Source organism: Tupaia chinensis, unplaced genomic scaffold (assembly GCF_000334495.1).
Source record: "Tupaia chinensis unplaced genomic scaffold, TupChi_1.0 Scaffold144255_1, whole genome shotgun sequence".
Classification (NCBI taxonomy): Eukaryota; Metazoa; Chordata; class Mammalia; order Scandentia; family Tupaiidae; genus Tupaia; species Tupaia belangeri.
This window is the reverse complement of record NW_006204113.1, coordinates 1,536,476-1,557,601: the sequence shown is the minus strand read 5'-3', so window position 1 is coordinate 1,557,601 and position 21,126 is coordinate 1,536,476. Positions and strand designations below refer to the sequence as shown.

The following is a 21,126-nucleotide window of genomic DNA, read 5'->3' as shown; positions in this document are numbered from 1 at the left end:
TGTAACTCGAGTCTGGCCAGCCTGCGGCTCAAGGCCAAACAGCACGCCTCGTTCAGCTACCCCGCCGTGCCCGGGCCGCCCCCCGCCGCCAACCTCAGTCCGTGCCAGTACGCCGTGGAGCGGCCTGTATGAGCGGCCGGCCGTGGATCTTCCCCGAGGGCAGGGGGGATAGCTCACGGCCTCCCCGGACTGGGGTTCTCACCACTGGCTTGCCCCCGCCCAGGGTCGGAGAGGGGTGCTTGGGCCACTGGGGGGCAGCCGGCTCAGGAGAGGGCCTTCTCCTCCCAACCCGGAGGGGTGGACTGGGCCCTACACACAGAACGCGCCCCTGGGACTAAGGCCAGGAACAGGGACCAGCTCCCCGGGGGCCAACTCACCCTTGGCCCATCCCGCCTTCTCCAGACTCTCCCACCCCCGTTTTCAAAGATAAATGAAATAAACATGCGCGGACTGCCAAAGGCCTGGTGATTCCGAGTTGCGGTTGAGCCCTCTTCCCTTCATCCTCCCCCAATGTCGGAAGGAGAACTGGAACAAGAGCACGGTGAGGGTCCGAGCATCTAGGGCTTCAATCCCACCCACCCCTCGACTCCAGGATGGGGAACTTCGAGGATTTCTGGAGCAAAGGGGTGCACGCGGCCGTGTGTGCGCGGGGCTTGGGAACCAGCCAGTTGGCTGGCCTCTGTCAAAGCTGGTGCGGCAGCGCCACCTCGTGGCCTTACGGAGGATAGACGGCAGGTGTGGTCGCCAACGCTTTCTTACAGGTGTCAATTCTGCAACTTAGGAAGCCTGTGACTTTAGATAAGTTACTCCGCCTTTCTGCACCTGTTTCTCACTGTTGCGATGAGGGGCTTGGACCTCTAACAGCAATAAAATTCTAGTCTGTAACAGACATTTATTAAGTGCCTTCCAGACCTAGGATCCTTATTGAGTGTCTGTGTGTGTGCCTCTCACACTTCCACACACCCCAGCTCCCCACCTCCTGAACAGCCCACTGCCAGCAGCTCTCTCACCACACCAGTCCCCTTGTTCTCCTAAGTCCCCCAAAATACAGCTGAAGTCTTTAATTTAAAAAAAATAGAGCAGTAAGAAGAAATATTTCTGGGTAGAAATATAAATAACTCAGTTTGGGGGACTCTTCTCAATCACTCCCAACCCAGGGCCTGCTTAGCCTTCTCCTTAAAAACAGTACCATTAAAGTAGCCCCCATTCCAGGGCTGACACTTCTTGTCAATCACAACTTCCCGCCATCTGGGGGCACACAACCCATGGGGAAACCATGCAAGTAAAACACCCAGGTCTTTCTCCCAAACCGTAGCTCAGCTCCTTAATGCTCTGGGGAAAAGGGAGTCAGGCTCAGCCTTTCTCTCCAACCCTTCACTGGCTCTTCGTCTTCGCTCTGACCTTGGGCCTGATGTAGGTTTGGCGGAAGAAATGGGCAAAAAGGATGAAATAGGTCGTATACAAGATGGACGACCAAAAGGAGTGTTCCACGGTCGTGGTGTGGCATCCCTGTTCCTGCCTCCAGATGTAAGTCAGGATGCTGACGACGGCTCCCATGACCATCTGCAGGATCTGGAGGCTGGTGATGAGCATGGGAAGAAACCTGGGGGACTTCACTTTGGCAGCCCTCAGCGTGTAGTAGGTGTACATGATGGCGTGCACGCCGAAGTTCATGGTCATGAACCAGCCTCCCGCAGGGACTCGGGTCTTGTACCCGAAGCAGGTGTACACCAGCACTGTGCTGTGGTGGTACCAGTGTATGAAGATGAGCGGCCGCTTGCGCAGGATGATGAAGGCCGTGTCTCCTGGGGATGGGGAGTCAGAGCTGAGCTGGCATACTGCGCTTCGCTGGGTGTGGGGCACAGGAGGATTCGCGGGGCGGGGCTTCGAGGCAGAGAATCTAAAGAGGGGCTTGGGTGAGAGGTGTTTTTAGGACCCAGGGAGAGGGGAAAATCCCTCTATGTGATGGCTGAGGAAGGGTACAGATCACAGGGTGCCAGAGAGACAAAGCCTTGCCACTCACCGAGTTCAATGACCTTGCTGAGAACAAAGAGGCAGGACCAGAATTTGACGATGGAATTGTCGATGAAGGGAGAGAAGCACACAGTTTGCTTTAGGCCTCCCGTAAGTATCACTGTCCCCATATAGCCCCACGTCCTCAGTGTACCCAGGATACTGAAATGGGACAGAGGAAAAAGGTGTCAGGTCATCCCCAGGTACCAGTCCACCCTTTCCCCTGGCCTGGCCAGGTCGCAAGTCCAAGCTCCACACCTTCCCACCCTTCCAGGAGAGATGGGTCACAGCTTCTGAGACCCTCGAGCCCATCTGCTAGAGCCGCAAGTAGACTTCAGGAGGGGAGCTGGGAAAATACAAGGAAATGCAGGAAGTTATAAATGAAAGCTGAGTTAGGGGTTCTTGGGATGGGGTAGGAGCCCAGGAAGAAATGAATGGAAGGGTGGAATGATTAAAGGTATAGGGGAGAAAACACAGGAAGGAGGGGCTGGGGAAGTTACTGGGAGGTCTTGGGAGAGGGTGTTAGGAGTCGAGAGTATTCGAGGTTGGAGAAATTTGTTGGAAGTACAGACTCCATGAACACCTGAGGGATGAAGTAGAGACCTGCAGGCTGGAATCTAGGGCAGAAGGAAAAGGGGGCATGTGGGACGAGCTGGAAGCTGGGAGCGGAGCTAAAGCCTAAAGAATGGGATCAGGAGAGTGCTACGAGGCAACTTAGGGGGCCCCGCGGGGGTGGATGCCAACGAGGTTTCTGGAAAGTTGTAAGGGACAGAAGGGACGTCTAAGGTCTCCCAAACAGCAGGGGATGTGTGGAGGGCATCTTACCTGAAGGCCGCAAGGCAGAAGGACCAGAGGATGAGAGGCCCCTGCAGGCTGAAGCCCTTCCGTGCCTTCATGTAGCTGTGCCCCACAAAGGTGAGCAGCAGGTAGATCAGTGCTATGAGGAATGAGGTTGCCCTGGCAGGCAGAAGGCAGAGAGGATGGGCTGTGGTGGGTGCTGGCTAGAGGCATGCCCACTCCTCTCTCCAGGCAAGTGCTGAGTTGGAGTCCCAGCTATGTGACATGGGAAAACGAACTTAACCCTGAGCTTTGTGAAGACAGCAGCGCTCCAGGCAGAGCTGTTGTACACCCAGCACCCAGCACAGGGCGGGCCTCTGTCGATGTTTCTGTGATTATTCCTCGGTGGGGATGGGGCTAGATGGCAGCTGTCTGGCCTGTGCCCAGAACCGACCCAGGGCTCTGGTGTAAGAATGTGGCAAGAGTTTCTGCCTGGTTGGGTCATAGCAAATTGGCTGGAACGCAGAGTCAGCCCACAGACAAAGCCCGAGAGCCTGGGAAAAGGCTGGAAGCATTTGCCTCCTCCTCCACCCAGGAAGGATGGAGCCTTCACTGTGAAGGGCAGGTTGTCGCCCCGCACCAGCACTAGGCAGCCAGGGGCCGGCACGCAGCCACAGGAGAGAATCGCCTAGCAGGGACTGAGAGCAAGCTCACTCCTCACCACCAGTTCTCACTACACTTTCTCCCTGGCTTCTGCCTGGTCCCAAATCCCTCCCCACATCCTCTTCTCTCAGCTTTCTCCCTCTCCACTTGAATCTCTTTGAGGTGCTTCATTGCCCGCACCTTGGACAGCGGTGTTGAGGGGCCAGGACTGGGGAGTCCGGCATCTTCGATTATCATTGCAGGCATTTAGTGTCCTTTCCCAGTCTGCCCCCTAGAGCAGTCAGCAGGATCGGGACCCTGGCATCGTTCATCCCTCTTCCCGAGTCTCACCAGTACTCTTCCAAAAAGGGCCTCATGTCCCGCAAAAGCTCGAAGTTATAGGGCTGGAACAGCTGCTCCACTTCGTATGATACATTCATGGGCGTGACCATTTCGTTCTGCAGACGCCGAGGTCCAGAGCTTGGGGAGCTGGGTGAGAGGCTGGGTTACCGAGGATGGAGTGAACCTCGGGGCGAGACGCAACAGACCCAAGGACAAAGGAACTTCTGGGCTAGGCGAGGAGGGCGTCAGATCCAGGCATGTGCGTAACCCAGCAGTCCAGCCGGCTCGCACCACCTTGGTCACTGCGGTATATATAACACAGAATTGCAAAGCCGCGGGTCGCGGTGGCGCGCCGCCCACACTCTGCGCGCGGCCGCTATCCAATCTCCACCAGACACGCCCCTGTCCCGCTTCTGGGCTGTGTTCCGCCCTCTGATTGGTCATCCGTAAGGGCACCGCCCAAGGCGCCTCTCATGCCCCGCCCCAAATCCTGTCGTAGGTCCTCATCCCGCCCACTTCCCCACCCTCTCCTCCCCCAGTGCTCCATCGTGGTGTGAGTGTCTGAGCCTTCGCGGCCTTGCGGGGTGCCCCAGCAGGTCAGCCTGACCCTGGCAATGCCTTCCGTTGCCTTTGCCTTAGTTCGTTTTAGTCCCTACCTGCCTGGTAGTGAGGAGAGAGTGGAGATGTCAGCCTCAGATGACCTCAACCAGCGATGAGGGCGTTAGTTTCCAGGTTCCTAGAGATCCTGGGACTAACCCGGTCAACGAAGAGCTTCTCCTGAAGTCCCTTCCACCGCCTAGCTTGGGGTCTGCGGTTGTGGGTGGGAAGGAGATGAATATTAATGAATGTTATTGTTGAGATTGTTGGTGCTGATGTTTGTGGTCACTTTACAGTTTCCTGAATTCCTGGTTCTCCTCTGACACCCAGTAATAACCTTGCAGAAGAAACGAGGTCACCCTCTGGGCTTCTGGGATTATTGTCTTTAGGTTTCCTGAGAAGCCTCCTTAGGAGGCAGAGATGCTCCATGACCTCCATTTTTCTCCCTAGTCTGTGCTTGTCTTATCAAGTCTATTTCTTTGCCTGTATACCCAGTCCCAAAGAAAGACTTGCTTAAAACTTTTAAGGCTGGGGACCAGCAGTTGGTATAATGGCTATGTCACTGGACTCCTATGTAGTTGACCATGGTTCGAGTCCCTGACACGGTAGCTTAAATTTAGGCCGGTCGCATGTGCATGCATGCCCAAGATCCCAGAGAGGAGAGTAGAGGAGAAGGGATTGCAGCGTGGCCATCCCCCCTGAGGGGTGATTTCTCGTTTTCTGTCTCTCTCTGTCTTTCTGGCGAGCACACACACCCTATAGCAAAAACCTCTCAAAACAAAACAAACAAACAAAAAAAACTTTCAAGGCTGGAGCCAGCTAGTGGTGTGGTGGTTAAAGTTGTTGAATCCCATATGGCCAATGGCACAGTTCAAGTCCCAGAACTGAAAAAAAGCACTGGGCAAGTGTGCATGAGTTCAGGAGAATGGAGGAGAAGGGATTGCTACATGGCCATCCCCCTAGGAGGAGCCTCTCTCTTTCTCAGTCTCTGGCCTATAAAGATAAATAAATAAAGATTTCGGGAAACAGCTGGTGATGTGGTGGTTGAGACACTGGACTCCTGGACCTGGTAGATTGTTTTCTCACTCCCTCCCACCCCATCTGGTGAGCACACACTCCCTAAAGCAAATTGAAATAATAATGATAAATAAATAAATAAAAGATTTCAAAATGTTATTTTTAGAGTTAGTTTATTTAACTCTATCTATTTATTTAAATTTGACCAGAGAGGGGAGTCAGCAGGTGGCATGGTGGTTAAGGGTGTTGGACTCCCACATGGCCTACTACAGTTCAAGTCCTGGACCTGGTGGCTTGCCTTCTCACTCCCCCCCACACACACTCACTCTGTCCCTCTGGTCAAATTTAAATAAGTAAATAAATACATACAGTTAAATAATTCTAAAAAAAAAAAAAAAAAAAAAAACCTTATCTTCTCTTTGGGAACAGCAGATGGTATAAGCTACGTAGCTGGACTTTCATGTAGTCGACAGCGGTTCAAGTCTCGGACCTGATGGCTTCAACTCACGCGGGGCACGTGTGCATGCGTGCCCAGGATCCCGAGAGGAAAATGGAGGAGAAGGGATTGCAGCGTGGCCATCCCCCCTGGGGGTGATTTCTTGCTTTCTGTCTCTCTGTCTCTATCTGTCTTACTGATGAGTGCATGCACCCTATAGCAAAAATCTCTCAAAAAAATTTTTTTGACCAGAGAGAGACAGAGTGAGTATGTGTGGGGAAGTGAGAAAGCAAGCCACCAGGTCCAAGACTCAAACCACAGGCGGCCATGTGGGAGTCCAGCACCCTTAGCCACCACGCCACCTGCTGTCCCCTCAAACTGTTTTTGAGCAATAAACCCATACTTTATTTCAACTTTTCCAAGAACTTTTTGAGTCTCCTTATACAAGTTTTGAGGGAAGTCTGAGTCCAGATGTAGATTTGCAAAGCAAGTGTTATAGGAAGTATTTAAAATTAAGATGTAGAAATACATGGTAATGGCAGTGGAGCCCATAGGCTCTGGAACCAGAGCATCCAGGTTGGAACCTGCTCTTCCTCCTGAACCTCAGCCTCTGAAGTCCTGCCTGTGCCATCTAAATGACCTGAAAGTGCATTCCTTCAGCTCTGCAGGTCGTCACCTCTCACCTGGTTACTACAGCCCCATAATCACCTCACCTGGTTGCATCACCTCCTTCTCTACTGCTTCTCTCATTAACTGCTGTAATAAGGAACGGCCCCAAATTTGGCTGATGGTTCAATTCCTGATCCCTAACCCTAGAGATACGTAGTCCCAACCATACTTTTTTTTTTAATAGATTTTTGCTATAGGCTGCGTGCACTCCCTTGAGAGACAGAGAGATAGAAAGCAATACCCCCCGGGGTGGGGGGGTGGCCAAGCTGCAGTCCCTTCTCCTCCATTCTCCTCTAGGGATTTGGGGCACACATGTACATGCACCTAGCGTGAGAAGTCACCAGGTCCAGGACTCGAACCTTGTTGACTACATGGGAGTCCAGTGATGTAACCATTATGCCATCTGCTGTCTCCCCAACCATACTTTGAAAACCACTAAGTTCTCTCCTCTTATCCAGAAGACAAGTCTAAACCCTAATTTGACCGTGCTGCTTTCCTGCTTAAAGCCCTTCAGTGGGGACCAGCAGGTGGCATGGACGTTAAGGAGTTGGATCCCACATGACCCACTTTGCAGTTCAAGTCTCGGATTCTGTGACCTGAAAAACATACTGGGCATGTGTTCACATGTGGCCAAAATGCCAGGAGGAGAATGGATTGTAGCGTGGCCATCTCCCTTGGGGAATGACTTCTCATTTTCCCTCTCTCCCTGTATCTGTTTCTCTCTGATGAGTACATTTGCACATGCATCCTATGGCAAAAGATGGGGGGGTGGGAGGTCCTTCATTGGCTCCCACTTGGTTCCTACATAGCCTGACACTGAAAGGGTGATCAACGTATGTTTGATTAATGAATGAGTAAGTGAAAGAATATAAAAATAACACCATCTAACGTTTCACCAAGATGGCCCCAAAAGACAAGAAGGAAGCCCCTGCCCTTGCACTCCCAAAGCTGAAGCCAAAGCAAAGGTTTGGAAGGCCCAGAAGGCACTGCTGAAAGGCGACTGCGGCCACAAAGAAAGACCAGCACATCACTCGCCTTCTGGAGGCCCATGACAGCGGCTCTGGGGGCAGCCCAAATACCCTGGGAAGAGCGCCCCCAGGAGGAGCGAGCTTGACCACAGCGCCATCAAGTACCCGGACCACCGAGTCTGCCATGAAGAAGACAGAAGACAACAGCATGCTGGTGGTCACTGCGGATGCCAAGGCCAGCAAGCACCAGAGCACACAGGCTGTGAAGAAGCTCTGTGATATTGACGTGGCTGGGGTCAACACCCTAATCGGGCCTGACCGAGAGCAGAAGGCATACGTGCGACTGGCTCCTGATTCTGATGCTTTGGACGTTGCCAACCAAATCCAGATAGTCTATACCGAGTACCAACTGCTCTCACACCATGATGCTCGTTCTTTCAACGAGTTTACACTTAGTTATTTTTGTGATTCTTCCTTTCTTTCTTTTTTTTTTTTTTTTTTTGTTTGGAGAGGTTTTTACTATAGGGCATGTGTGCTCGCCAGAAAGACAGAGACAGAGAGACAGAAAGCGAGAAATCACCCCCCAGGGAGGATGGCCACACCGCAATCCCTTCTCCACCATTCTTCTCTCGGGATCTTGGGCACACATGCACACATGCCAGGTGTGAGATTAAGCCCCCAGGTCTGGGCCTCCAACCGCAGTCGACTACGTGGGAGTCCAGCGACATAGACATTACACCAACCACTGATCCCTATTTTTGTGATTCTTGACCAATGCTTGTTTCCTCTAGTGGTCCTTGAGCCCCATGAACTCTCAACATATTTTCCTAACACTGGCCACGTCGCAGCTACTCAGGTAACATTTGTTGCACGAATGACCAAGTGAATGAAATCCTCAGCCTGCAAGGCTACATGACACTCGGTTTCTTCAGGATGAGCACTCTAAGCTTGACCTTTGTGCTGTCATCGCTTGCTTTTTCCCCTCATGGGCCTCCTGAAGCCTCAGGACAGGGAAGAAGTGGTGAGTATGGGCTGGTATGAGCAGATAAATTGCTCAAGGCATGACTTTGGAAGTTTATGAAACACCAATCACTCTTGCCAAAAAGCTGCCTGCCATGTCAGAATTCTGAGCCCAGCTTTCCATTTCCAACTGCCTGTTGGGCATCTATCTCTACCAGTAGGTTGTGTTAGCGTCCTCAGGAAAGACACACACCAAAGGGACTAGCAGATGGCATAATGGTTATGTCACTGGACTCCCACGTAGTCGACCATGGTTCAAGTCCCGGACTCAGCAGCTTGAAACTCACACCGGGCACGTGTGCATGCATGCCCAAAATCCCGAGAGGAGAGTGGAGAAGGGATCGCAGTGTGGCCATCCCCCCCACGAGATGGTTTCTCACTTTCTACGCTCCCTATAACAAAAAATATCTCTCAAAACACACACACGCACACACACACACACACACACCCCAAATAATTTATCTTCTTCCAAAGTAGGCTGTTCTTCCCATCCACCATTTATGTAATTTCCCAGACTAGAAAATATAAATCGTGCTTTATTTCTCCCTCAGACACAAAAGTCCTACCATTTCTTATAGAGGTAGCATGGTCACCAGAGTTCTCTGTTCAAATTCTGTACCCGCCACTTACTCGCTAGGTAAACCTGGGTAACGTGCCTCAAACGTCTCTTGGCCTCAGCTTTCTCATCAATTAAATGGACAAAATATTCATGTCAGATGAGGCCTGTAAGGATAAAAATGAAGTCATATATATTATTTATTTATTTACTTTTATAAAGAAGTTTTTGCCTGGGAACCAGCAGTTAGCGTAATGGCTATGTCGCTGGACTCCCACGTAGTCGACTGCGGTTCGTGTCCCGAACCCGGTGCCTTAAAACTCACGCTGGGTGCGTGTGCGTGCATGCCCAAGATCCCGAGAGGAGAATGGAGGAGAAGGGATTGCGGCGTGACCATCCCCCCTGGGGGGTGATTTCTCGTTTTCTGTCTCTATGTCTCTCTCTGTCTGTCTGGTGAGCGCACGCGCCCTACAGTGAAAATCTCTCAAAAAAAAAAAAAAAAAGAAGTTTTTGCCTTAGGGCACATGCACTCAGCAGAGAGAGATGTAGACAGAGACAGTGAGAGGGGAAGTAAGAGACTACCCCCCCCCAGGGGAGATGGCCATACCACAATCCCTTCTCCATTCTCCTCTCAGGATCTTGGCACTCATACACATGTACCTAGCATGATTTTATTTTATTTTTTTTTAGAATTATTTTATTTAACTTTTTAAAAATATTTATTTGAATCTGACCAGAGAGAGACAGAGTGAGAGAGAGAGAGAGGGGGAGAGAGAGAGAAAGCAGTCTGCCAGGTCCGAACCATGGTCAGACATGTGAGAGTCTGGCGTCCTTAACCATTATGCCACCTGCCAGGCCCTCATCATTTTCTTTTTTCTTTATTTTTTTAGAGAAATTTTTGGGCACATGCATTCGCTAGAGAGACAAAGAGACAGAAAGCAAAGAGTCACCCCCCAGGGGGATGGCCATGTTGCAATTTCTTTTCTTCTATGCTACTCTTTGAGATTTTGGGCATGCACGCACTCATGGCCAACCTGAGTTTTAAACCACCAGTTCCAGGACTTAAACCATGGTCAGCTATGTGGGAGTCCAGTAACTTAACCATTACACCTTCTGCTGGTCCTACCCGGAGTGATTTTCAAGCCACCAGGTCCAGGACTCAAACCATAGTCAGCCATATGGGAGTCCAGACCAGACATAACTGCAACACCATCTGCTGGCCCCCCGAGTCATATATGTTAAAGAGCATTACATAACGTAAAGCATTGAGCAAATCTCAGTATTTCCAAAAATGTGACATTCGGTCAGTTTAAATTTCAGCTTCTTATTAATGAAATTCAACTAAATTAAGTTAAAAGGAAAGCCGTAATCTGGAGAATAGTTGTAGAACAATGTGAATATATATTCAGCATTTCTGAACTGTATGCTTAAATAATTAAGACAGTCAATTTTATGTTACGAGTATTTTGGCACAATTTAAAAAACTTAGAAAAGGAAGCCAATGAAATGGGAATATTGTTTTAAGTAGGGTAAGTAAAGGGTTAATGTCCCACTGTATAAAACGTTTGTTTGTAGTTCTATCTCTGACCTATGGGTGAATGTTCAAGGACACAAACAGGCTTATTTCATGAGCTCCAGCGTCTCCAAATCTACCACTTATTTGTTGCCAGAAAGAGCTGTTTTGTCTTGAAGTTTATTTCATGAGCATAGAGAGAAAGAGCGAGCACCTCCAACAGGGTCCCGATGCCGTGATCCAGCCCAGCCTCAGCCGGTCCAGATCATGGGTACATGAGTGCCCAGTGTACTCAGGGATCTCCAGACACAGTCCTGGAACTGTCCCATGTGGACAGGACTTGTGGAGTGTTGCGTTTTACCACGGCATTACCATCCAGCCCCCAGAAAGGCGTTTTTTTCTTGTTTGTTTTTGCTATGGGGCACATATGCTCCCCAGAAAGAGACAGAGAGAGAGAAAGAAATTGAGAAATCCCTCCCTCCCCCGAGGGATGGCCATGCCAAAATCTCTTCTTCATTCTCTTCTAGGAACTTTGGGCATGTGTGTACACACTGAAATTGCAGTCAGCCGCGTGGGAGTCCAGTGCTTTAACCCTGGCTTGGGCCACTGGTTCCAGGACTCAAACTGTGCAGTCAGCCATGAGGGATCTAGCTGCCTCAACGACCACACCACTGGCTAGCCCCAAGAAAGATGCTTGTTTTCTTTTCTTTTTTTAAGAATTATTTTTTAACCTTATTTATTCACTCATTTATTTTATTTTGACTAGAGAGGGACACCCAGAAAGGGAAAGTGAGAAAATAAGTCATCTGGTCTGGGCCTCGAACCATGGTTGGCCCACATAGGAAAGTCCAGTTCCTTAACCAACACACCACCTGCTGGGCCCATCCCCAAGAAAGATGTTTCTAAAACACACATCAACTCATGTTATTCCTTTTTAAGAACAACAGCAAGATTTTCAGGACAAAGATCAGATTCCTGAGTTTATCTCTGACCGTTCCTTTCCGACTAATGTCCACCACTGCTCAGCCCAGGCGTTTACATGTCAGCCGTAACGGAAGAGCAAGAACTCCACACACCTACCCTGTTTCACCCCGCACAACGCCCGCTCCCCGCACGTCTTCTCCTCACTAGACAAATCTTACCCATTGTTTGGCTCTAGCTCTAAAGTTACTTGCCTTGCAAAAAACTAATCTATAACATATTGGGTCATCGGGAAAAGTCATGATACATTTTTTGCATGGAAAAACAAAAAAAAAACCTCATGACTTTCCTGAAAACCTAACATACTTCAGTCAGGGTCAACCCCTTCCTTCTTTTTTCAAAAGGTTTTTTGCCATAGAGCATGTGCACTCACTGGAAAGGAGAGAGACAGAGACAGTAAGAGAGAAAGTGAGAAATCATCCCCAGGGGAGATGGCCATGTCTTAATCTCTTCTCCTTCATTCTCCTCCTGAGATTTTGGGCATGCACACACATGTACCTGGAATGAGTTTCAAGTCGCCAGGTCCGGGACTGAAATTGCAGTCAGCCGCGTGGGAGTCCAGTGCTTTAACCACTACATCACCTGCTGGCTCCCAAACCCTTCCTCTTTGTCTTCCACCCAGAGAACTTTGCCCAAGTTTCCTGCCAGTACTGTGCGTCTACCTGTGGAGCACAGTTAATCATGTGTATTATATGCTGGCTAACCTGTCTCCCCTACCTTATCCCCAGTGTTCATTTTCAGTAGGTCACTTATCCTCGAGCACATGGTGGGCGCACAAAATATGCCTGTTGCTTTGAGCTGAATAGGCACCTAAGAGGAAATGCAAGCAATAAACATGCACGAAGAAAAGGACTCAACTTCCTTAGTAATTAAGAAAATGCAAATTAAAGACTGTAGGTATAATATGGACCTGATTAACAGTCATTAAGCCGAGCAAAAATTAAACACCCGACGCTGGGCAAAGCTTTGGAAACAGGGACATTCACACCGGGGTAGTAGCCAGGCACATTTACAGAGTTCTTCTGCAAAGACATGTAGGTAACACTTAGCAAGAGCCAGCTGATATGCTTTGACTGTGTCTGTCACCTAGGACTTTAACTCAGTGAAATAAACCAAAAGAAACGAAATCTGTTATGTATTAAAATACTTATGTCGGGGCCAGCTGATGGTGTAGTGGTTATGGCACTGGACTCCCACATGGTTGACCATGGTTCAAGTGCTGGACCCTGTGACTTGAAAGTCATGCCAGGCGCATGTGCATGAGTGCCCAAAGTCGTCTCAGGAGAATGGAGGAGAAGGGATTGTCGGGTGGCCATCCCTCCCAACCCCTGCCCCCACTGTCTGTCTGTCTCCTCTCCAGTGAGCACACAGGCCCTATGGCAAAAAATTCAAAACAAAAAAAACAAAAACGAAAAAAATAGAAAACGAACTTATGGCAGTGAGGCTTAAAATAGTCGAGAATTTGGTACCAGCAGATGGCATAATGGTTATATCACTGGACTCCCATGTAGTTGACCGTGATTAGAGTCCTGGACCTGGTGGCTTAAAACTCACTCCAGGTGCGTGTGCGTGCGTGCCCAAGATCCTGAGAGGAGAATGGAGAAGAGGGGATTGCAGCATGGCCATCTCTCTGAGGGTCGATTTCCTGCTTTCTGTCTCTCTGTCTCTTGCGAGTGCACACACACTGTAGCAAAAATCTCCCTTTAAAAAAATTTTAAAATAGGGACCGGCAGATGGCATAATGGCTACATCACTGGACTCCCACGTAGTTGATTGCAGTTCGAGTCCTGGATCCAGTGGCTTAAACTCACCCCAGGCACATGGACATGCATGCCCAAGATCTCAAGAGGAGAATGGAAAAGAAGGAAATGCGGTGTGGCCATCCCCCCTGGGAAGTGATTTCTCGTGTTCTGTCTCACTGTTTCTCTGTCTAGCACACGCGCCCTAGAGCAAAAACCTCTCCCCACCCCCCCAAAATTAATTAATGAATTTAAAATATTTTTAAAAATAATAGAGAACTGGAAACAACTTGTTAACAAATGATTAAATTAAATACTAACATCACAGGATATTTTGAGTCTACCAGAATAGGGGAAATACGAAACTATAAAAGAAAAACACCAATGGCCAGCCGGTGGTGTGGTGGTTAAGGCGCTGGACAACAGCAGTCTGAATCCTGGACTCCCACGTAGCCCACCACGGTTCAAGTCAGACCGGGCAGCTTGCTTTCTCACTTTCCCTCTCTCTCTCTCTCTCTCTTTCTCTCACTTTGTCCCTCTCTGGTCACATTTAAATAAATAAATAAAGTTAAAATAAAAATAATTTTAAAAAAATTTCAGGGGCTGGCCCCGTAATTCAGCAGTCAAGTCCTGTGGATAGGGAGCTGGATCCTACACGGCCAATCACAGCTGGGATCCCAGCCCCAGTGGCTTGAAAAACACGCCAGGCACATGCGGGTGCACGCCCCAAATCCTGAACACATGGAGAAAAAAGGCTTGCGACGTGAGCATGCCTCACTGCCAGGAGTGCTTTTCCTCTTTCTGTTGCATGTACGTGCCCTCTGGCATAAGGAGGATTTGCAATGGCAGAGTCTGACGCCAAGCGCGGGGCACTTCAGCGTGCGGAGTCCTGTGTCCTGCACAGGCTGCTCTCCGTGGAGCAGGCACTGCTCCTAAGCTTAAACCTGGGGTTCATTTATTTACAATTAAGTTTCTTTCTTTCTTTTTGGAGAGGTTTTTGCTATAGGGCACGTGTGCTCGTCAAAAGGACAGGGACAGAAAGTGAGAAATCACCTCCCGGGGGGATGGCCATGCCACAATCCCTTCTCCTCCGTTCTCCTCTCAGGATCTTGGGCACACACACACACGCACCCGGTGTGAGTTTAAGCCACTGGGTCTGGGACTCAAACCATGGTCGACTACATGAGAGTCCAGTGATGTAGCCATTATGCCAACTGCTGGTCCCAAGTTTCTTTCTTTTTTTCATGAAAGAGAGAGAAAAATAGAAGCAGCCTCAACAGGTGTCATGCTGCATTCCCCCTTCCTTGACTTTTCTGGTCAGGCAGGATCATGGGCATTCATATGCACCCCTGGGATGTGCGGGTCAACAGAGAACCAGGGCCTGTAGGTGGTGTGGTGGTTAAGGCACTGGACTCCCACATGGTCGACTGAGGTTTGAGTCTCAGACCCAAAGGCTTGAAACTCACGCCAGGCACATACGTCTGGGTTGTGCCCAAAATCCTGAGAGGAGAATGGAGGAGAAGGGACTGTGGCATGGCCATCGCCCTGCCCCAGGTGTGGGGGGCGGTTTTCACTTTCTCTCTCTCTGTCTCTGTCTCCAGTGAGCACATGTGCCCTATGGCAAATCTCTCTCTTGAAAAAAAAAGGGAGGGAGGGGACCAAATCTTGACCTTCCACATGGCTTCCAGCACTGCAGAGTTAAATCACTGCTGTGCCACCGTGGCTGGGCTTGGCGTTCATCTTTAACTTTTTTTAGAGAGATTTTTGCTACAGGGCACGTGTGCTCACCAGAGAGACAGAAATCACCAGAAAGCGAGCAATCACACACATACACACACCCAGGGGTGATGACCACGCCTCAATCCCTCCTCCTCCATTCTCTTCTTAGGATTTTGGGCACACACATTCATGTTCCCAGTGTGAGTTTCGAGCCACTGGGTCTGGGACTTGAACCACAGTCGACTGCGTGGGAGTCCAGTAATATAACCATTCTACCATCTGCTCATCCCCATCTTGAACTCTTCCTTTCCTTCAGTCTGGTTTGACCGAGAAGGTAAATAGGGCATCCACTCACACAGATGGGAAATCATAGAATAGCGAGGTGAGAAGGGACATGCTGCGTTCAGTTTGGGCCCTGTGAATACAAGGTCCCAGTGGAACCTCCAGTAAAGAGTATCTAGTATCCAGCTGTCTAGAATCCAGGCTGTCAGTCTAGGCTTCAGCACTCAAGGTACGGGGTATCATTAACCTCCTGGCTATGGATAAATCTAGCCAAGGAGGGAATGGCAAGCAAGGCTTTTAAAGTGGCTTTCTATAAAGCAACTGTAATGAGGTCACAGGATACAAGGTTAATATCCAGAAGTTAATCATAGCCCTACACGCCAGAAATGAACAAGTGAAATTTGAAATTAAAAACACATTTATACTGTAATCTCCAGCTTGTTAACAACTAAGCGAATGCTGGGTCTATCCCAGCACGCTGAACCTGAATGCGTCTGGACGTAGGTGAGCATGGGAATTACAGTGTTAACAAGCTTCCCTGGTGAGTCTTCGGTTCATTAGAGGTTAAGAACTATTGATGTGAGTGGGAAGATTGAAAGGCTACAATTCCAGGGGAAATAGCAACATAGAGGGTACATTTCATACTTTTCTAATGGGAATACACAAGGAGAAACAAATTTCACATTGTGATTTCAAACCTAACCCATGTATTTGAGACAAAATTTTATAAAATGTGCATATGTTCCCTGGTTTTCATTCTATTGTATTTCTTTTCTTTTTTGGCTGAGACTGCCCTATCTTATTGTTCTGGATGTATATCTTCAACATAAAGAATAAAGTATAGGGCCAGCAGATGGTGCAGTGGTCACGTCGCTGGACTCCCACATGGTTAACTGTGGTTCAAGTCCCGGACGTGGTGGCTTGAAAATCATGCCGGGCATGTGTGCCTGGGTATCCAAGGTCCTGGAAGAAGAATGGTGGAGAAGAGATTGTGGCCACCACCTCTGAGGGGTGATTTCTCACTTTCTCTCTCACTATCTGTCTCTCTCGCTGGCAAGTGCAGGCACCCTAAAGCAAAAATCTATTTTTAAAAAAATGAAGTGTATTATTTGTATTTCAAGATGTCTTCATGGGGTAAAGTACGTATTGTATTCATTCTCTATTTTTATAGTTTTTAAATGATGGGGGCCAACAAGTGGCACAGATTGGTTAAGGTGTTGGGCTCTCAAATGGCTGACCATGGTTTGAGTCCCAGACCCAGTAGCTTGAAACTCACACCAGGCGCATGTGCATACACGCCCAAAATCCCAAGCAGAAAACAGAGGAGAAGGGACTGCAGCATGGCCATCCACCCCTGTGGGGGAGGTGATTTCTCGCTTTCTCTCTGTCTCTCTGGTGAGTGCACGCACCATATAGTAAAAATCTCTTTAAAATCATTTAACTATGTCTTCTGTTGTACATATAATTGTTATATATCTTTGTGTGCTACTGTTTGTCTTTTTTTTTTTTGGAGAGGTTTTTCACTATAGGGCGCGTGTGCTCGCCAGACAGACAGAGAGAGACATAGAGACAGAAAGCGAGAAATCACCCCCCAGAGGGGATGGTCACACTGCAATCCCTTCTCCTCCATTCTCCTCTCGGGATCTTGGGCACGCACACACACGCACCCGTGTGAGTTTTAAGCCGCCGGGTCCGGGACGTGAACCGCGGTCAACTACGCGGGAGTCCAGTGACATAGTCATTACGCTAACTGCTGGTTCCCTGTTTTTTTGTTTTGTTTTGTTTTGTTTTGTCATATAGCACACGTACACATGAGAGAGAAACAGAAAGAGACAGTGAGAGGGAAAGTGAGAAACCACCCTCGGGGGGATGGCCACACTGCATGTGCGCATATGTGCCCAACATGATTACATGATTTTGAAGGTCTGGGACTCAAACTACGGTCAGCCATGTGAGAGTCCAGCACTGTAACCACTACACCATCTGCTGGCCCCTACAAAATATATTTTTTAAAGAATTATTTATTTAATTTTTGTTTATCATTTTTATTATTTTTAAAAATTTACTACTGGGGGCTGGCAAGTGGTGTGGTGGTTAAAGGTGCTGGATTCCCACATGGCTGACTGCAGTTCGAGTCCTGGACCTGGCAGCTTGCTTTCTCACTTTCCCGTTCTCTCTCTCTCTCTCACTCTGTCTCTCTCTGGTCAAATTAAAATAAATGAATAAAAATAAATAAAATTTTAAAAAATAATAAAAAAGAAGGGTCCTCCTCTAAAAAAAAAAATTTTACTACTGGTCACATGCACTCACGAGAAGGAGACTGAGAGAAAGAAAGTGAGAAAACAAGTTGCCAGGTCTGGGACTCGAACTACGATGAGCCACTTGGGAGCCCAGCACCTTAACTACCACGCCACCTGCTGGCACCCAGAATAATTTTTTAAGGCATGCATATAGTGTACCATAATCAAATCAAGCATATACCATATTCATCTTCAGCACCGAGTGTTACATGAGGTTGTACATATCTGTTAGCAGTCCTACTAGTTTTCTATTGTATTTTATTTTTAAGAATGCCCATTACGACCCATTAGAAGCCTAATCCTTGTCATTTTTTAAAAGAATGATTTATTTTTATTTAATTCCAGTGTTATTATTATTTTTCAATTTGACCAGACAGAGACCCAGAGAAGGAGAAAAGGAAAGTGATAAATCAAGTCGCCAGGTCCAGGATTAGAACCATGGTTGACCATGTGGGAATCTAGTGCCTTTAACCATCTTGACACCTGCCGGCCCCAATCCTTGTCATTTGTTTTTGTAGTTTAGTTTAATTATTGTTATAGGGCACATGCACCCACTGGAGACAAAGACAGAGAGAGGAAAAAATGAGAAAGCACCCCCAAGGGGAGATGACCATGCCACAATCCCTTCTCCTCCACTCTCCTATTGGAATTTTGGGCACGTCCACACATGTGCATGGTTTTCAAGCTTCCGGGTCTGGGACTCAAACTTCACAGCTGGCCATGTGGGATCTAGCTGCCTTAACCATACCACCAGCTGGCCCCCATCCTTGTAATGTGAAAACACTGTGGGGCCAGCAGGTGACGAGGTGATTAAGGCACTGGACTCTCACACGGCTGACCTCAGTTCAAGTCCCAGACTTTGCAACTTGCTTTTTCACTCTCCCAATATATGATAATGAGTATGTGTTCAAAAAAGGAATTTGAAGATTTGCTTACTTACACTTTCTATTGTTTTATTTAGAAATAATTGAATGTGATAATGTAATGCCAAATTCAACCATCTAAAATTTTGGCTTAGCCTCCAGCAGATGGCATGGTGGTTAAGGTGCTGGATCCCACATGGCCAACAGCCCAGTTCGAGTCCTGGACCTTAAGAACACAGTGGGCACGTGTTCAAACTGTGCATCTCAGGGTGTTGAATAGGTGATAAGAGGGTGTTTCCTCTTGTAGAAGTATTCCAGTTAGAGGGGTCAGCAGGTGGTATGGTGGTTAAGGTGCTGGACTCCCCCATGGCAGACAGCGGTTCAAGTCCCAGACCTGGCAACTTGCTTTCTCACTTTCCTTCTCTCTCTATCTCTCTCTGGTGAGTCCACATGCCCTGTAGTAAATTTTTAAAAATAATAATAATGATTTAAAAATTAATAATTATTGGGATTAGTGGTTGGCATAATGGCTATGTTGCTGGACTCCCATGTAGTCAACCGCAGTTCGAGTCCCGAACCTGGTGGCTTAAACTCACACGGCGCATGTGCACGCGTGTCCAAGATCCCGAGAGGGGAATGGAGGAGAAAGGATTGCGGCATGGTCATCCTCCTTGGGGGATGATTTCTCACTTTCTGTCTCTCTGTGTCTCTCTGTCTTTCTGGAGAGCGCATGCTCCCAATAGCAAAAGCTTCTTCAAAAAAAAAAAATAATTATTATTTAAAATAAAAAAAAGAAATAGTCTAGCTAGAAACAAAATATAAATAGTAGAATTACTACATCACCAGCTGGGAACCCCTCATCAATTAATGACTTTAACAAGAGATTGTCAATAGCTGATACCATTATAAAAAGAAAGATGAGAAAATCATGTTTCTTCTCATAGAGGTACGTAATATTATTTATAAAGTGGTCCTGCTTTAGAAAAGATTAAACCGAATCTGATCAGCTTTTAATATGATTCTATCAATTTAAAACAAATATATGCACCAGCGAGTGGCATGGAGGTTAAGGCGCTGGATCCCACATGGTTGACTCTGCGGTTAGTCCCAGATCCAGCAGCTTAAAGATCACTGCAGACATAGTGCCTGTGTACCCCAACTCCTGAGGAGACTGAAGGAGAAGGGATTGTGGTGTGGCCATCTCCCTTGGGGGAGGGAGGATGATTTCTCACTTTCCCTCTCTCTGTTTCTGTCTTCCTCTGGGTAATTGCATGCACCTTATACCAAAAAACTAAAAATGAAAAAATAATAAAAGCAAATACCAAGAAAAGAGAAGTTCGGTAAATGATGCCATGGGGAAGAGCTCAGCAAACTCTGTACCATGAGAAACTTGGTAAGACGAATGAGCACGTGCCTATGCACAGATACAATGTTTGTTATTTTTAGCCCTGTAGGATTTTTAAACTTTGAGAGCAGGACAGTGGTGTAGGGGTGACACGATGCTCTGCAAGGCTGTGACCCACATGACAAGGTTCCAGGTTCGCCCCTGAAGGCCTTCCTGAGCACAAGCTGCTTGTTCACACTCATGATCCATGGCTAGCTGAAGCTGGGGGAGGATCGCAGTGTGAAGACCCTGTCTATCTCTATCTCCCTGTCTCTCTCTGTCACTCATGGATGAAATAAATAAATATTTTTGAAGAGACTTTTGCTATAGGGTGGGTGCATTCACTAGCAAGATAGAAGACAGAAAGCGAGAAATCACTCCCTGGGTGGATGGCCACACCACAATCCCTTCTCCTTGATTCTCCTCTTGGGATCTTGGGCACAGACACGTGTCTGGAATGAGTTCTAAGTCACCAGGTCCAGGACTTGCACTGTGGTCACCTATATGTGAGTCCAGCAACTTAACCGTTATGCCATCTGCTGGTCCCTAAACTCATACTTTAATTCCATTTCCCTTGAACTTTTTTCTTTGTTAATGATAGAGCAAGTGCATGTGCTTGCGAGAGTAGAGAGAGCGCACTATCTCCAGGGGCAGTCATGCCACGGACGCCTTCCTCCAGCCCGCGGGCTCGTCAGATCCTGGGCACTTACATTTGTGCCCAGTGTGTTTCAGGTGGACCCATCCAGGAACTTGAACCATGGTCTCCAAGTGGGTTCCAGATCCTCCTCAGCGGTGCATTATCACTGTGCCACAGAGCTGGCCCAGTGTTTTTCTCTACTGCATTTAGATGTTATTTCTTTTATTTTTTCCAGTTTTTCCAGAGGGCATGTGTGCTCACCAAAGACAGAAACAGAAAGAAGGCACTCCCCACAAGGGTGTGGTCATATCACAATCCGCTCGTTTCTCCAGAGCCTCAAGACTTTGGGCATACACACACGTGCACCTGGCATGTTTTTCCAGTCTCCAAGTCCAGGACGTGAACTACAAGGTCAGCCATGTGGGATCCACAAGCTTGACCATCAGTCCACAGGGTGGCCCGATTTTACTTAGGAATTTCATTCCTATTCCAAATTGATAAAAGTCACATATAACTCTTCTAATATTTTATTTTCCCAGTATTTCCTGGTTTGTATTTCTAAACAGAATGAAACAGGACTCAAACTTCTTTTTTTTTTTGGAGAGGTTTTTGCTATAGGGCACGTGCACTCGCCAGACAGACAGAAACAGAGAGACAGAAAGCGAGAAATC

At 48.0% G+C, this 21,126-nt stretch overlaps 2 protein-coding genes and 1 pseudogene across 2 annotated transcripts in view; 2 read left to right on the top strand and 1 right to left on the bottom strand.

Moving 5' to 3' along the window:
* The window catches only part of PITX3 (paired like homeodomain 3), a 1,627-nt gene extending 1,175 nt beyond the window's left edge, over positions 1-452 (top strand). Inside the window, exon 4 of the mRNA XM_027767397.1 lies at positions 12-452. Coding sequence (XP_027623198.1) covers positions 12-132 — 121 coding nt within the window. The 3' untranslated portion in view covers positions 133-452. The remainder of the gene's footprint in view (positions 1-11) is intronic.
* Positions 453-885: 433 nt separating this feature from the next.
* Positions 886-4,136, bottom strand: ELOVL3 (ELOVL fatty acid elongase 3). The gene is made up of 4 exons (XM_027767403.1): positions 3,784-4,136; positions 2,839-2,970; positions 2,024-2,175; positions 886-1,805 (listed from the first exon to the last, which is right to left on the bottom strand). The coding sequence occupies exons 1-4, from the start codon at positions 3,882-3,884 to the stop codon at positions 1,375-1,377; spliced, it is 816 nt and encodes a 271-aa protein (XP_027623204.1). The 5' UTR covers positions 3,885-4,136; the 3' UTR covers positions 886-1,374.
* Positions 4,137-7,393: 3,257 nt separating this feature from the next.
* LOC102498212 (60S ribosomal protein L23a pseudogene) lies at positions 7,394-8,262 on the top strand (annotated as a pseudogene).
* The last annotated feature ends 12,864 nt before the right edge of the window (positions 8,263-21,126 follow it).